The sequence below is a fragment of the Rhea pennata genome, chromosome 23 (genome assembly GCF_028389875.1).
Source record: "Rhea pennata isolate bPtePen1 chromosome 23, bPtePen1.pri, whole genome shotgun sequence".
NCBI lineage: Eukaryota > Metazoa > Chordata > Aves > Rheiformes > Rheidae > Rhea > Rhea pennata.
In genome coordinates this window covers 8731580-8747537 of record NC_084685.1, presented here as the reverse complement: position 1 = coordinate 8747537, position 15958 = coordinate 8731580, and the positions used below count along the sequence as shown (strand labels likewise).

The following is a 15958-nucleotide window of genomic DNA, read 5'->3' as shown; positions in this document are numbered from 1 at the left end:
GGAGCTGCAGGCTGCACCGGCGGGCTGCGCGGCACGGCAGAGCGCGGCACAGCACGGCACGGCGCGGGACGGCGTGGGACGGCACGGCACGGCCCGGCGCGGCACGGCGTGGCATGGGTGCCCATCCCGGTCCCGCGCGGGAGCCCCGAGCGCCGCCGCCGCCCGCCAGCCCCCCGCGCCGGGCCGCCGCCACGTGCGAAGGGCGAGCGGGCAGCGGGGCTCGGCGCTGCGTCCCCGCTCCGGCGCCCGGCGGGGCTCTCTCCAAACCGCCTCCTCGCAGGGAGCGGGGACGCTGCCGGCTCCCGCAGCCCGCTGCCACGGGCCCGCGGGACGCCCGGCACAGGCGGGGAGGCCGGGCAGGCTCGGCGGCGCGGCCCGCGCCGGGGCCGGTCCTCCCCGCGCCGGCGCCGGGCGGCCCGCGGGCGCTGCTCCCGCCCGGCCCCACGCCGCCCCGAGCGGGTACCAGCCCTTGGCCTCGCCGCCGCGATCCTGCTTCCCTTCGCGTGAGCGTTTCCTCCCGCTGCGCAGCCAGAGGCTGAAAAATAACCAGGCTTTAAAGCTCCTCGCCTTGGTGTCTTCCCCCCTCCAGAGGATAATAAGCTGCTTTTAATATTTGACATGTTTATTAACAGATGCAGTTGTGACAGCTGATGACTTCATATGCCAGTTACCACTGAAATGTTAGTAATAACTTGAAATTAACAGTCATAAATAAAGGAGACTACAAAGCAAACTAGATGTTGTGTCACTCTGCAGTAACTTACTGAGACCCTGTTGGCTCTGGATGCAACGCTGGAAGGTCCTTTGTGCAGCTCCAGTCCGGGTTTTGCAACAGCCACAATATTTTGGCTGGATATTGTCTTAGGAGGTGGTACTAGTGGGGTGGAATTCCCTCATGCAGGAGTTTGCACTGGATGCCTTTACAAAGCTGGATACTCTGGTAATAATAATAATAAAAGCCCCTACTCGCTGAATGGGGATGGAGTTGACGGCACTGAAACCAGGATTTATTAATGTGCAAATTGCTCTGATATGATCACATACTTTCTGCTTTGCATACGCAGGGAGCAGCGTGGGCTGATGGAGCGTGAACCAGCCCGGGCGATCTTTACGAGCTGAAATCCTGCACCTCGCAGAAGGGTTCGTTTCACTGCGCAAAGCCTGCGGAGCTCTTAGAAACCTGCCGTAGGAGACAAGTGAACAAAATCCCCAGACCCAAATGCACCAGACTTCTCCATAAACTCGCCATGAACGCATTTTTTATTTTTTTTGACAGAAATGTGCATGTAACTTTCTCTGGAGGAACCGAGGATTTTTGTAGTTTGGTCTCGTAGCATTTTAAAACTGAGACACCAGTAGAGTCTTTTCGGCAGGGATGAGTGAGTGACGAGGCGGAGGTAAGGGTTTCCGAACGCGCGCTTGCTCAGACGGAGCACCCGCACCGCGGGCTGCTCGCGAGGCAGGCGAGCCCCGCCGGCGCCGGGGGCGTCCCCGTCCCGTCCCCGTCCCGTCCCCGAGGGGAGCGGCGCTGCCCGGCGCCGGGGGAGCCCGGCCCGGCCGGCTCCCGCAGCGGGCGCGGGCGGCTGCTCCGCGGTGCTCTGCGCCCGTGGGACCCGTCGCCGGTGCGGGACGCCGAGCGCGGCGCAGCCGGCGGAGGCACGGTGCCACCGGCGCGCGGGAGAGCCCGCGGCTGCAGAGCGGCCACCTCGGTGCGGTCGTGGTCGCGGTCGCGGTCCAGCCTCCCCCCGGGGATGGCACCCGCGCGGCGGGGACGGCGCGGTGACGGCCGGCAGCCTCCGTGGCTGCAACCAGGCGCTGTGCTGGCGCGTGGGGCAGCGCTGCCACGTCTCGCGCGGGGGCTCGGGCTCCTTTCCGGGGAGGCGCGGGGCTCCGCTCGCCTCTGCCGCCTCCGGAGGTCTGGAGCAAGGGGAAGGCTCGGATTAGCTCCTATGTGCATATTAGCCCAAACCGTCCTCCGCACCGGCCATGCTGGGACGGCAGCATGACCCAAAAGGCGGGCGTTTGGGGAGCTTTCGTCCCTGGATTCCCATGGTGTCGCATGGGCTCGGGCTGCTGCGTGCCTTTGCGCTGACTCTCGGGAGGAGGGACGGCTGATGCAGCCTGGGTTCGTAGTGCGGGCAGAAGCACGCGCTGCATGGCACGGCATGGCAGGGACGGAGCCTTGCCCTGGACCAGCGCAGAAAGCCCTCTAACCTGGAGGCCCGTGCTCTACGGACAGTGCTGAGCAGCGCTCTTGTGGTGGCACCGTTCGTGCTGGGCTCTCCAGGGCTCGCCGCTGGGTCCCTCTGTACCGATGCTGCCTCAGCAGCATCCTTCTGGCTGGCGGCAGGAGCTGCTGCGAGCCCAAGAGGCACAGGACAAACCTGGGTGCAGCTCAGCTGGCACCCATGCCTGCTCTGGAGAAGACTCGGACTGTCCCTGCCCACTGCCTTCCACTAACTGACTTCCCTGTCCCGCCCAAAACTGAGGTTTATTTTTCCCAGTTGTGTTTTTCCTTCTGCTCCTGAAAACAGTACCGTTCTCTGGGGCTCTGCACGGCTCAGGTTTCCGAGGCAGTGGTGTTCTGAGGGGAGAGCCAGCGCACTGGCAACCCTTGCAGGAATCTCGCACTTGGCAGATGCTTCCTTTGCACATGACTACAGCGCTGTGTGGAGAGTCCCAGGTGCTGTTTGGGGCATTAGCCCCCTGCTTCATCTCCACCTTTGGCTGGGGAAGCAGATCAGCACAGTGGCTTGCTGCTCACTGGGCTCCTGTGAGATATTTTTTGCTTGTGAAAAGCATGCATTCAAAGCTAGTTGTATGACATTGCCCTTGTTTGGACGCATTTATGCTGAACTGAGAGGAGAACCGCACATTGCCCAGAACAGGTGCATGCTTCGGTGGGAGGATGCTCTGACTTTGCACTTGACCACTGTGGTCCTGTGCTCTCAGGTCTCAGGGAGTGGTGCTTGCACCCCAGCACAGCGTGCATCAGCGCTGCGTCTCTCCCCAGAAGTCTGTTGGACACTTCGTTGCATGGCAATGTGACCTTCAAGGGTTGTTTAGAAGCTCTTTTGATGGAAGAGCTGCATTCTTGGTCCCACCTGCTCCTACTTTGGTCTGAAACTTGGTCTGGTCTGAAATCACTGGTCTGCAATCTGATTTGTTTGCTACTGCAAGCAAAAATCTCCCAGTAAAAACTCCCTGAGCTTTTACGAGGCAGAAGCACGAGGACTCCGGGGGGGGGGGGGGGGTGGCAGCGACGCTGTCGGTCCCGGCGGTGCTTGGAGGAGCTTCTGTGCAGCGGGCAGCCGGCGGCTGAGCTGTGCCGGGCCCGGACGCTCCGTGTCCGGGAGCAGCCTGGCAGCGCCCGGCCGGGACGTGCTTCCCCCACAGACCTGAGGAGCAGCCGTGCAGAAGCCGGTAGAAGGAGTCAGACCTCAGCAATGCTGCGGAGAGCTCTGCTGACGGATTGCTTTTTATTATTTTATTTTTTCAGTGAAGTTTATGGGTTAGGGATTTTGCAGAACTTGGCACTCAGATATCATATCAAATGAAGACCTTCTGGTTCAGAAATTTGACTTAATGCAGTCTTCTTTTACTGCTTCAGGGATTAAGCAGAACAAAGTGGCTCTGCATGTGCGTGCAGGAGATGCTTGCTGGCCGGCAGGGCGGGAGACACCCTAGGCAGTGGTGACGACCAGGCACGCACGCATGGGACGTGCTCCTACGCAGCACAGCAGCACTCTCTCTGCTTTACCGGCAGAGAAAACACCCCTTAGAAAGCACTGCTCTTGGAAAGATAGGGAGATGTCCCCAGTGAGCATTAGAAACTCGGCAGCAGCTTCTGCACGGGGCTGGGGCCACCTCGTGCCTCCTCGGTCTCTCCCTCCCCATCCTAAGCTGATGCATGAGAGATGCATCCGTGGGCTCCTTCTTTTCCGTAAGGTTCCTATTCCATCTGAAAGGATGCTGAGCCGTGCTCCTGGAGCCGCTCGGCCCCTGCCCAGGGCAGGGCTGCCCGGGAGGTATAAAATGAGATGCCGAACGCACCCCCTGCCCGGGAGTGTAGGGCTGGAGGTGGGTCCCGTCCAGGGGCCACCCGGGGAGCAACTGGCCGCTTCTTGTTAGCAACTCTTCCCCGATGCCTCCTCCTCCTCCTCCTCTTGCCCCAGATCTTAGGCCACAGGCTTGCGGAAAGGGTATACAAAGCTTGGGGAATATGCAAAACCTTGTCTTGTCTTTGTTCCTGCCTGCAAACAGCTTTGTGGGTATAGGTGGGAGTTTTCACTAGACCAGTAAATTTTAAACAAACACTGCAAAAATTAATGGCAAGCAAATTCTGACTGTTTTGTTGCAGGAGCCGATGTCGTGCAGCTGCTCTAAACACTGTGTTTGCACTGGCAGCCATGTGGGGCTGTGCAGCAAATCATTCACACGCCAGAATCAGAGCAGCCTAAGCTTGAAATACGCTGCAGCAAGGGGATGTGAGGAATTGAAAACAAAATTGGAAAAATGAATAGTTATGGAATCTGATCTCCTTGCATAAAAACAGGCTGCCAAGGTGAAATTCATCAGATAGAGGGATGCAATTCAAGTTATTTCTCCAGCCCTAGCTCCTGGAGACTCACATTCCCCAGGATTAACAGCTGATGGCTCTGGGCAGCCAACCTGGATTACCAAGTGCCCTTCATGGGGCTGTTATTGCTGCTGCTGCGATCGGACTTTGTCCTGCCTCCAGTCCTCACCCAAGCATCTGGTCCTTCTCTCCTGGCTTCAGTAAACCTTTGGAGAGCCCGTTTACATTACTGATAGCTTGATACATTGGGCAAGAGGCAATATATCAGCAATTTAGTTATTGTGGATTAGGTCTCAAATATCCCAGAGATACAATGTTGGTCTGTCTCACCTTGTGTGTAGGAGGACTAATGGTAAATTATCTGGATGGTTTACATTTTCTGGTTTGCATTGGAGCTCCCAAGGACCAATTTATCCTGATTGAATTGCAAACAAGGCTTACTGTCATCTCAGATGCAGGGGCCAGGTCTCTCTATAAATGAATTCAGAGCAATCCAGGTTACCCCAAATTCTTCCTGTCAATGGGATAATGGCATAAATCCTGCTGTTTAGACTGGAAATTGTTTGCAGCAACCTGAGCTTGACTGATGGCCTCAATAGTGTAAGAACCATAATCTGTGTCCGAGGTGAGGGTAGGAAGAGCTAGAAACCCAACTCCCGCTGCAGCCTCTGCCGTGGGCATGGCGTGGACACAGGCGCCGCGCGGGTGAGTTGCAGGGGAGGTTTTGAAACATGGGAAATCTGCTAGTGGCCGATCTTGGCACTGGCTTTTCATTGCCTGGGATGCCGGTAGATTTGCTGTGTGAGTGGGCAGCTGTTGCTGGAGGACCAGGCTCCCTCTGGGCTTGAGTGCAAGGAAATAGTAGGGGAGAAGCATTTGTTCACACGGTCTGGGTTCATGGGCTCTGATTTTCCCAGCGTACTCCCCTGCCCCTTGCGCTGAACAAGCCCTGAGACACGGGGATACGTAGCTGAGGCATAAACTTCATGCTGGCTCTTGGCACGCTGGGGAAGTATTTGCTCCCTCAGACGATTCCTGCTGCTGTCTCTACAGAAAACAAAGTTTGCCTCAACTGTGAGTGTTGTGTAAATACTGAAGAACCGGAGCAGGTTCAGCGTGTACTTCCTGAGAGTGCACGCTTTACCGGGAAGCCTGCTGCAATTAAAGCACGAAGCTCCCTCCAGCTCTGCTAGCTCTAAGCACTAATTTGGGGGAATGTAGGCTGTGCTGCACTGCTGCGGCGCTGCTCGGGCTGGTCAGCAGCGCCCGGGCTGCGCGCGGGAACCCCGCTGTGCTCCGGCCTCTGTGCCCGGCTTCGCGGGCGCCCGCCGCGAGACCCTCCGGCGTGCAGGTCCGTGCACAGGCGCAGGGGCCGCGGGGAGAGGCTGCGCCCACCCGAGTCCCACCTTGAGCACTTGGTCGTGTTTGCAGAGCAGCTTGCAGCAAACAGACTTGGAAGCGCAGGACAAGTTGGTGTTTACACAAGTGACTAATTATTTATTTGAAAACCCTCTGGGTGATGCCGTGGGATGTGACGACGAGCGTGTGGAGAGCACGGTGCAAAGCCGCTGGGCTGGGAGGGGGACGGCAGCGCGTGGCGGAGCCTCGCCAGCGCGCCCAGCCCGCAGCGCCTGCACGCAGCTCAGCCTCGGAGACGTGTGCCCTTGCAAGGTGCCGGCAACACATGGGCCACGTCTTCCTCCAGCAGCAGCTTCGAGGAGCCACCAACCTGCTGCTGCTGTTAGGAATTGCCCTTCCCCTACGTGTATTTTGCTGCTGGTTGCAACCTCCCTGCAGCTTCTGCTGGGGCAGAGACAGCTTCTCCTGGCCCCTTGCCGGACACCCTTGTGCCCACGGTGTCCCAGTGCCTCTGCGGGAGATGACAGCAACGGGCTATCGTGTTGCGGGCTCCTTGCAGCCTCAGGGAACAGGTAGTCTGCAAACCAGCAGCTGCATTTAAAGAGCTTTTATAACGCACGTGCGGCTGCAGTGGCTCTCGGAGCTGCAGGAGGTGCTGGCGGCAGAGCTGCAGCGCGCGGCCCCGGGGCTGCAGGTGCGTGAGCGCGGCGGGGAGCAGCGCGCCGCGAGGCAGGCGGCTGCACGGGGCCGCGGCGCTCTGCCCTCCCCTCGGCGGGCACGAGGACCCTCGCGGGAGCGGGGTGCATGCGCCCGCCCTCCGGGAGCCCCGGCCCCCGGCGCCCCGCAGCCAGCGTCCCTCCAGCACCACCTGCACCGGCCGTCTGGGCGTCGGCGGCTGCGTAGCTGCTGTGACCGGATTAGGACCATTTTCCTTCCGTTTGCTCTCCCAGAGCGAACGTTGCTGCCTGTGTTCCCACACAACGGCAGCAGCCGGGCGCTGGAGCCGCCCCGGGGGGTCTGCCGCCGGCGGGACCGGGCTCCGCGGGAAGCGCCGGCCCTTCCCAGCCGCTCCCCGGGAACGGGGCGGCAGCGGCGAGGAGCTGCCGGGGAGCAGCGAGGCGGCGTTTCGGCCGGCCCCATCCCTTTCCGGAGGCTCCGTCCCCTGGCGCGATTGCCCTGCCGCCAGCCCCGGCGCTGCTGCCGGAGGGGCAACAGCTCGCGGGCTCGGCAGTCCGGGAGGCGCCTGCCCGGCGGCGAGCGGAGGCCGCCCGCTCGCTTAAGCGAGTTACGGCTCTAACTGCGCGCAGCATCAGCAGATGGCAAAACTGCATCACACGCTTCCGCAGGAAAATCGTGCGAGAGTTGCTGTTGAGCAGAGCAGCGACTTGCGAACGGGCCGTCTCCTCCGCATGGCCCCACGTGCTGCTGCTCCCGTTTCAGCCCAGGGCTTTTGTGCTCCCTCGCTGCAGCGCCCAACCGAGCCCTCGCAGGAACGGTGCAAAGCAGCATTTGTTTTCTGGTCAGGTTAACGTTCTGCTTTTCCTTTCCAGTTCCTGTGCATGCACATGGACACGACACGCAGCTAGCGCTTGTGGCCCAAGCCCCCAGGTGGGACCAGACCCACACTCCTGCGCTCCTTATGGGGTTGACTGCAGAATCACGTTACCCGCTACCTAAGCTGTCTGTGGCTGACCTTATAGTTTGCGGATATGGTCCTGCACCAGGCTTCGCGCACAGACATTCAGTCCTGATTGAGCCCAAGGCTTACTAGCAGAAGCAGACCGAGATCCCCAGCTGCGGACTGGACCCCTGACCGCCCTGCAACATCGGGGCTGCAGCGCTGCAGAGTTACTATGCAGCTTGGACTCTTTGTGGCGGTGGTTTTTCTAAGCTCCATGGATCTAACAGGCAGCAGCAAAGTGCTCAAGGGCAAGAGGCAAAGACGAAGTACGTATGAAATGCTTTTCTCCTCTATCTCACACTCTGTATCAATAGCACGGCGTGAATTTAGCTAAGGCACAGAGCTGGCCAGAGCCACCCAGGGCCCAGCAAGGCCAGCGTGCTCCCCTTCCCCGCTCTCACGTTAAAGACACACGCGAGCTGATCCTGCAGGCGGTTCCCTGTGCCCTGACAGCAATAACCCCACGGTTATAGCTGGGAAGGGCACAGGATGGTTAGGAGCCGCGCCAAAGGCTGGGGCGCTCGGCCGGGAACGGCCGACGCTCCCCGGCGCTCGGGCGAGCCGGGAATCGCAGCCGGGCAGTTCGCTCCTCGGAGCGGAGCCGGGGCCGGCTTCTCCTCTTCCCACAGCACGGGGGCTCACCTCGACCCTCGCGCCGCCCTGCCGCCCCGCGGACACGGGCGCTGCCGCACACGCTGCTGCCCGGCCTTCGCCGGCGCTGCGGCGGGGAGCCCCGGCGGCAGGAGCCAGCTGCGCCCCGGCGCGGCACAACCGCCTCCACTCGTGCACCCCCAAGACGAGAGAAAGAGAGCGACAGCAAGAGAGAAAGCAAGAAAACAAGCAGAAGCACGCGCGCGTCTCCAGGCGCTGCTCGCTGGCCCAGCGGCGCTCCCAGCCCTTCCTCCCACGCTCACCATCGGCCAGCCCCGCAGCCCCGCTCCCGCTTTTACGGCCTCAGCGGGGCCAGCTGGGCGCCCGCCCTTGGCTCGTGCTCCGGCTCCAGCCCTTAGCCCAACTCCAGCCCTTATCCCGGGACAGCGCTCGCCCCACACCCCCCAAGGGGAAGCAGCCCAGCCCAGCCCAGCCCAGCCCTGCCCGGCCACTAGGGCAGGAGGCAGAGCCAAACTGCAGAGCACAGCACAGCTGACAGTGCCTGCTTCCAGGGGGTCAAAAGGCAGGTTTTAGTCATCCCCAGCAGCTGGGGTGTTCCCTGGCCCGCTGCACTCAGTGACTAATGCAGGCAACCTGTGTTGATCAGCTCAAGTGCTGCCACATGGGTTTGCCTTCATTTACGCAAGCTGGTTGCATTAAAACCAGTTTAAACTAAGTTTTATGGAAATCATCTTATATTAAAACTGTGAGTGTTGAGTGTGGTGAGAAGAGTGGAAACTGGTGTTGTGGCCCCGTGATGCACCGTGCGCAGGGATGCGGCAGGGCTGCTGGTGCCGGCACGCTGTGGGCCATGGCGCACACCTGCCGAGGGGCTGCTGGCCAGCACCGAGCATCCGCATCAGCTCTGCTTTCTCTTTCATTTTCTGAGGCTGGAGCCGCCTCCGTGCCCTCGGCAGGACCCTGCGCAGCCCCAGCCGCATCACTGCCGAGCAAGCGCGGGAGCCGCTGGGATTTCGGATTGCCGTGGGAGGGAGAGGGAAGTTTTCCTGCCTCTCGGTCTGGCACGTGAATGCTCTGGAGCTCCATGCTTGCTTTTGAAGGCTAGTAAACACAGCATTCAAAACAACACACAGGCAGCCCTTCCGTAAACGAGGACGCTGCTTGCATAATAAACTAATAAAAATAACCTGCATTCTAGCCTGCAAAGAACGCTATTGCTTTCAAAACAAGCAGCGTTTTGTGTGATAATTGAAAGCAGAAAATTCTCAAGACACGGGATTGAGTATTTTTCTTGGACTGAAGCTAGACGCTGAGAACACATCTCTATTTTGAGAGCAGCGAAATCTCCGATGTTGCCAGGCACGATTAACGTAAGAGGGGACACCGCGCGACCTAACCGGGGCCGCTCGCTGCAGCCCCGCGCGAGTCCCTGCTCGGGAGCTGCCCCAGTGCGTGCCCGCAGCTCGGCCGGGAGCGGGACCCGCCGAGGTTCTGGCCGGGCTGCGAGGGGTGCGGAGGAAGCAGGGCGGCTGCAGGAGCGAGACCGGGTTGCGCGTGCCCCGGTCCTGCCGGGGGTCCCCAGCACGTCGCCGTTGCCCGGGTGCAGGCGCCTGCGGGGGCGAGCGGAGGCGGGTTGTGATTTGTGGCCGCTTTTGGATCCCGGCGCTGATTGCTGCCGTGGTCCCGGCGCCGGGGCACGCGCTGCTCACCGCCCCGGCTCTCTCTTGCCGTTCCAGTTAGCGCTGAGCTCAGCCAGGGCTGCGCGAGAGGCTGCGACCTGTGCTCCGAGTTCAACGGGTGCCTGAGATGTTCCCCCAAGCTCTTCATCCTGCTGGAGAGGAACGACATCCGACAGATCGGGATTTGCCTGCCATCTTGTCCACTGGGATACTTTGGCCTTCGCAATACGGACATGAACAAGTGCATCAGTGAGTACCGGGGCCGGGAGGGAGAGGCAGGGCTCTGCTCGGGGCGCCAGTGCCTTGGGGCAGCGTGTGCCGCCCTGCTCGGGCAGGAGGAAATGCCGTCATTACGTCAAGGGGAGGAGACGGTGCTGAGCGCCCCAGGGATCCACCCGGGGAATGATCCCCGCAGGACGGCTCCCGGCGGCGATGCTCGCGCGCGCGCTGCCGTCGGCACGGCTGTGCCGGGGCTGGGGTGAGCAGGGCACCGCCTGGGAGGCGGAGGAGGAGGGTGCTCCAAGGAGCCTCCGTCTCCCCCGCTGCCCGCTGATAGCTCCTGCCAAACCAAGGTCAAGAAGAGCGGTAAAATTAATTCATCTAGGCTTGGGAAAGCTCATATAAATTGCCAGCAGAGAGGGAGAAATTGCAGGATATTGGCCTATCCGTGACATGAAAAACCTATTGATTAGGTTTAGCTCGGTTGGTTAGAGCACGGTGCTAATAATGCCAAAGTCAGGGGTTCAATCCCCGTATGGGCCAGTTGTTTCCCTGCAGAGCAGGGGGGTTGGACTAGACGAGCTCCAGAGGTCCCTTCCAACCTTACTGATTCTATGATTTCTGTCCTGCTCCCCTGTTTGGGGGGCAGGCTTAGCTCGGTTGGTTAGAGCGTGGTGCTGCTAATGCCAAGGTCGTGGGTTCAAGCCCCGTATGGGCTATGCTGAGGGTTGGACTAGATGATCTCCCGAGGTCCCTTCCAACCTTACCATTCTACGACCTATGATGTACACTGCCTGTACATCAGCCCCTCCGGGCAGCTCCCGACTGCTGCGTTGGGCTCGGTCTCAGACAACCCCTGCGATGTCCGTGCTGCCGGCACGGCTGGTCGTCCCGCAGAGCAGAGTGCCAGCAGCAAAGTCGCAAGGGCTGGCTTTCCCTCTAGCAATATGCTCCCACCTTGCAGATACCCTGAGGACATGACTATCTTGCGGGGCGTTTGGGTAGCTCTGTTACCAGACTGCCAGGCTGGCATCCTCTTTCTTCAGGAGGAAGCAGGAGGGAAATCTGAAGAATTACTTGCACAAGTACCTTTTCTTCTGTCTTCTGCCCGTTCCCTGTAAATAAGCAGCTGCCTGAAAGGGATCCTTGGCCTGGAGCTGCCTCTTTCAGCCAGAGCACCAGAAAGGAAGCTGGACATGGAAAAATACGATCATTTCCCTGGCAGCTTCACGCAAACCACCCTCATGGCCAGCTTTCCAGCTAACTCAGTTTCTTTGCAGCCTATACTGAAGCTGCAGCTGAAGGAGTTGATACCGGCCTTTGTTCTTTGCACTTTTCTGCTTTGGCTGACTGATGCTCAAGCTGAACACCAGCCCAAACCCTTTCCACCCTGCCTGATTTCGATCTGGCGGTGGCTGCTGTTGGCTCTGAGAGCTGCAGCACAGTGGCTCTGCCCTGCACCCGGGAACAGTGCAAAGAAAACTGACTTCTAAGTAGCACAAGTCAGCCTGGCAGGACATTCAGAGACTCGCCTGGCTGTTTGCAGACCCCTTGGAGCCAGGAGCGAGCTCTAGTTAGCTGTCAAGGGTGTCCCGAGCCTTTTGGGGTTAGCTCCACCTGCTCCTCGCCTGCCGGACTCGGGTCTGCACGCAGGTGCCTGGGCTCAGCTCGGCGTCGCGGCCTCGCTCCGTACGCAGCACGCGGTAGCCTGGCCTGCCAGCTGGTTTGCTCACATCAGACTATGTGATGGCTTTGTTTTTTCTTCCCAGAATGCAAAATTGAGAACTGTGAGTCCTGTTTCAGCCGAAACTTTTGCACAAAATGTAAGGAAGGTTTGTATTTGCACAAAGGGAGATGCTACGTCACGTGCCCCGAAGGCTACTCGGCTGCCAACGGCACCATGGAGTGCGGCAGTCCTGGTAAGCAACGCTCGGGCGGCTGTCACCCACCTTTCTACGCGCGTTTTGGGCCCTGTAGCACCTCTAGGCCCCCGCCTGTTCTGTCTGTAAGGAGGCAGTCACTTGTTTGCATTTTTCTGCTTGCGCTCTTAGTCTTTTCTCCGGGCAGTCGAGGAGTGTAGCATGCCGTCTGTGGTGCGAGCGGCGGTCTGGCCAGCAGAAACGTGCCTGACCCCCTTCTCCAGTACCTGCTCTGCAGAACAGCGGAAAGGGGAACTGTTCGCTCGCTCTTCAGCGTGCAACTGTTGTTTGCACGCACAAAAGCCTTCAGACCTCTCCGCCGCACGGCGCTAGGTTTGCCGTTGCAGCGTAAGACGCAGTTTCCGTGCGGCCGCCCCAAAGGGGCACGGGGGGTCGGAGGCTGCCAGCCTGCCCTCCAGCCCCGTCTCGCGGCAGCGTGCTCGGGGCGATGGCCCGCGGAGCCCCAGCGCCCGGGAGCCGCGAGGGCAGCACCGCACCCGTGACTCGGGGGCTCCGCGTGCGCTAGGGAGGAGGGTGTCTCGCAAACTGAAGAAGCTGCTGGGGAAAGGCGCGCCTCCTCCGAGCGTGACGCGGGGAGGGATGCGGGAGGGCCACGGCGGTGCGGAGGGGCTCCCGGCGGTACCGGGCGGCGGCGGCGGAGGGAGGATGACGCCCGGCCCCTCCCGTGATCCGGCAGCGCAGTGTGAGATGAGCGAGTGGGGCCCCTGGGGGCCCTGCTCCAAGAAGAGGAAGCTGTGCGGCTTCAAGAAGGGCAACGAGGATCGGACGCGGAGGATCCTGCAGGCCCCCGCCGGGGACGCGTCCCTGTGTCCCGCCACCACGGAGGTGCGCAGATGCACCGTGCAGAAGAGCCAGTGCCCCGAAGGTGAGCGATGCTCCGGGGCGGGCGCGGGGCAAGGAGGCGGCGGGGGGCAGCTTGAGGACGAGCGTGGCGTGGCCAGGCTCTCACGAGGCGCACGAGGGTTGCAGTCGGGGCGACTGTTTTGAGGGAAGCTGGTTCTGAGCAGCGACGAAGGGGGAAGGGGAGCGCTGCGCGCCGTGCTGCGGGGCTCGCTGTGCAGCAGCAAAGCGCAGGTCTCAGTTCTGCTCGAGACTGAGAAGCACACAGCTGGCCCCAGATTTGGGCTTTCTGCCCCGTTTAAATTTAGGCAACAGCTCTACATATAAGTAAGTCTGGCAGCGGGCCTGCTGTTCCGCCACCTCCCCGTCCTCGCAGAGGAGGTGTGCGTGCCCGTAGCATGCCCCTCGAGCGCAGGCAGGAGCCCGCGCGGCAGCCGGCCGCCGTGCCGGCTGGCGGGGCGAGCGCGTCCCTTCTGCTGCAGAGCCTCACTGCTGCCCTTTGCTCGACTGCAGGGAAAAGAAAGAAAAAAGAGGAGCAAGGAAGGCAAGACAACGCGAATGGAAGCAGAAATCGGAAAGACACCAAAGATGCTAAGTCTGGCACCAGGAAGAGGAAGAGCAAGCAGAGGGGGGCTGCGCTCCTCGCGACGCCTGCTAGCCCTACCCAATAGCTGCCCCTTTACGTCGCCCGAGGGCAAGACTTCGTTGCTGCTATGTATATGAAAGCTTTATTGAACCGGAGCACTGCTACACAGCACGTACACATGTTCAGACAGACAGACATCTATCCCAGACGCGCTCACAGACCCGGCAGGAACCACGCCCGCAGGTACTTGGGGAGGCTGCAGACGCGCAGCGCGGGGCCGCCCGGGCAGCCCTCCGCCACGGGGCTGCGGGGGGACGCGCCGGTCCCGCGGGACGCCGCGCGGCAGAGGCGCGGGGTGGGTCAGAGCCAAGAGCACGGGCGCGAGGACTCGCGACAGAGTGCCTCGCTCAAGATCAGCCGCGCAGCCCCGGCACAGAGCGGCTCCCGCCAGGCGGACGAGGCTGGAATTGAATTTCTGCGCTTCCAAATCACGGAGTCCTGCAAAGGCGGCGGCCTCGTTCTCTTCCCCCCATCCTTTATTTTGTGTTTTAAGCTGTATGACTTTATCATTGAGAATACATGTTAAACGTTTGTGATAAGAGGTCAGTGGTATCTGCCCTGAATCTGCTTCAAAGGGTTATTTCAAATTAAAAAAACAAAAAACAAAATGACAACCAGCTTCCTGAGCGTGTGGTTCATGCCTTGGCCCCTATGGAGGCTGGTGTCCCACCGGACAGAGACTCGCTTGTGGAGGAGAAACTCTCAAAAGCTTTAAGAAAATCCCAGAAAACGTTGCCAGCTGCATTGTAGCCACAAATCAGCCATAATTCACTCTCAGAATCCCAGCTGTGTTCCAATAAGCCCCCTGAGGAATTTCCCATTAAAGGATCCAGTTAACATGCAGCAAATTGAGAAAATGAGAGGTTACAACAAACCACAGGTTGCTTAAACATTGCGACTTTGCCTGTGCAGTCACAGCTACCAGGCGCCGTTCCTGGGCTCGGGACACACTCGTCCATCTGTCCAGGCACCACTCAAATGCATGGTAGGAGGGGATGAAGCGGGAGGGGGAAGGCACAGTTCAGGCTCTGCAGAGGAAACACAAACTTTCACGTTTGATAGAAACTACTAGTCTCCGTGTCACCAACCGGAATTTCCTGATCCAGCACAAACGCTCCTTCTCGGCAAGAACTGATGCCTGGGCAGAGGAACCAGGATGAAGACTGGGCTGGACAGAGAATTAGTGAGCCTGGAGTGGAGCACACACTCCACGCTGCCTTTTTTCACATATATCCTTGACAGTGTAATGAGGTGGCATATTGCTCAGTTTCCCTTATATTTCAAAAAGAGCTTCCGTGATATAAATATCTGCATACGTTTAATTCCTTTAAAGTTCAGCAAAAAATCTCTGATCTCGAGAAACAGAGCCGGTGAGCTGCTGTGGTTCCCACGGGTGAGCTGCTGGAATTCCTGGCTCCCGGGAAGGCAACGACTCCAAGGCTAAGCTTGGGGAATGAAGTTAGCACTCTGCTTGCTTCTGTACCACCTTCGCTGCCTCGTGGTTATGGCAGAGGGCAGGAAGAGCCGGGAGCACGCTGAGCACCTGCGGGAGACAGCTCCCCGGGCGTGCGGCGTGCACGACCCCTCGGTCTGAGAATTTGCCTTCCCCTGCTAGGCCAGGGCTGGGGCTCTTCTACGGGGGGTGCGCGTCCTAGTGCGCTTACGGAGAATTCAGACCGTTACAATTCTAGCAAAAGACAGCAAAACCCTTTCCTTGCCCCGTTCACTTTGCTGCTATTTTGGCTTAGTTCAGCATGTGGGAGCTGCATAGCTGTTTCAGCTCCAGAGCTGTACCAAGCTCTCCGTGACTGCTTTGCTGGAAGCAAAGCCTTTCAGCCCATCATCCACTTTATGTTTAAGTAAACAAGAAGCCGTTATATCTTTTAAAGGGGATTCCATTTCAGCACAATGATAAACGACCAGCATACCAAGCAGAGAGAGAAAGAGGCTCTTAAAAGTCATCCTTCGAATTGTTTATGGATCATGTTCAGACGATTCCTGAAGGCCTCCCAGTTGAAAGATCAGATCTCACTTTATTTTCTAGCCTCAGCTAGCCTGTGAGATAAGTATTTTGTTTGTGTCATGGCATTGCATGTAACCAGAATATTTTTTCCCTTCTGCTATTTAGCAGCAATAATGAGTAACCCTTTCATGAACCTCAGCTTGCTAATTCATACACTACTCCTTCTTCCCTCCTGCTTCAGTATCTCAATCCAGTTCTCAACAAGGATTAAAGAGAAGAGAGAGTGCATTAGCAATGTTTTATACTACTAAGGTTCTGCCAACTGACTGGATTCCCTACAGTAACTCATGTCAATATTAGCATAAATATTTCAAAACTAAACTACCTATAATAAATCAACACAACATATTTTAAAGAACATGCTAGAGTTTTTAGAAAAA

General features: G+C 59.1%; 1 protein-coding gene across 1 annotated transcript; it reads left to right on the top strand.

Moving 5' to 3' along the window:
- Positions 1 to 885: 885 nt before the first annotated feature.
- Positions 886 to 14126, top strand: RSPO1 (R-spondin 1). The gene is made up of 8 exons (XM_062594119.1): positions 886 to 940; positions 1065 to 1140; positions 1277 to 1397; positions 7489 to 7885; positions 9968 to 10159; positions 11899 to 12048; positions 12746 to 12934; positions 13423 to 14126. The coding sequence occupies exons 4-8, from the start codon at positions 7792 to 7794 to the stop codon at positions 13578 to 13580; spliced, it is 783 nt and encodes a 260-aa protein (XP_062450103.1). The 5' UTR covers positions 886 to 940; positions 1065 to 1140; positions 1277 to 1397; positions 7489 to 7791; the 3' UTR covers positions 13581 to 14126.
- Positions 14127 to 15958: the final 1832 nt, after the last annotated feature.

What these genes read in the sequence shown, in the direction of transcription:
- RSPO1 (XM_062594119.1), top strand. Translation starts at nt 7,792, where the DNA reads ATGCAGCTTGGACTCTTTGTGGCGGTGGTTTTTCTAAGCTCCATGGAT. An exon ending in GGGCAAGAGGCAAAGACGAA is followed by an intron (nt 7,886 to 9,967) that starts GTACGTATGAAA and finishes TTGCCGTTCCAG; the next exon opens with TTAGCGCTGAGCTCAGCCAG. An exon ending in CATGGAGTGCGGCAGTCCTG is followed by an intron (nt 12,049 to 12,745) that starts GTAAGCAACGCT and finishes GTGATCCGGCAG; the next exon opens with CGCAGTGTGAGATGAGCGAG.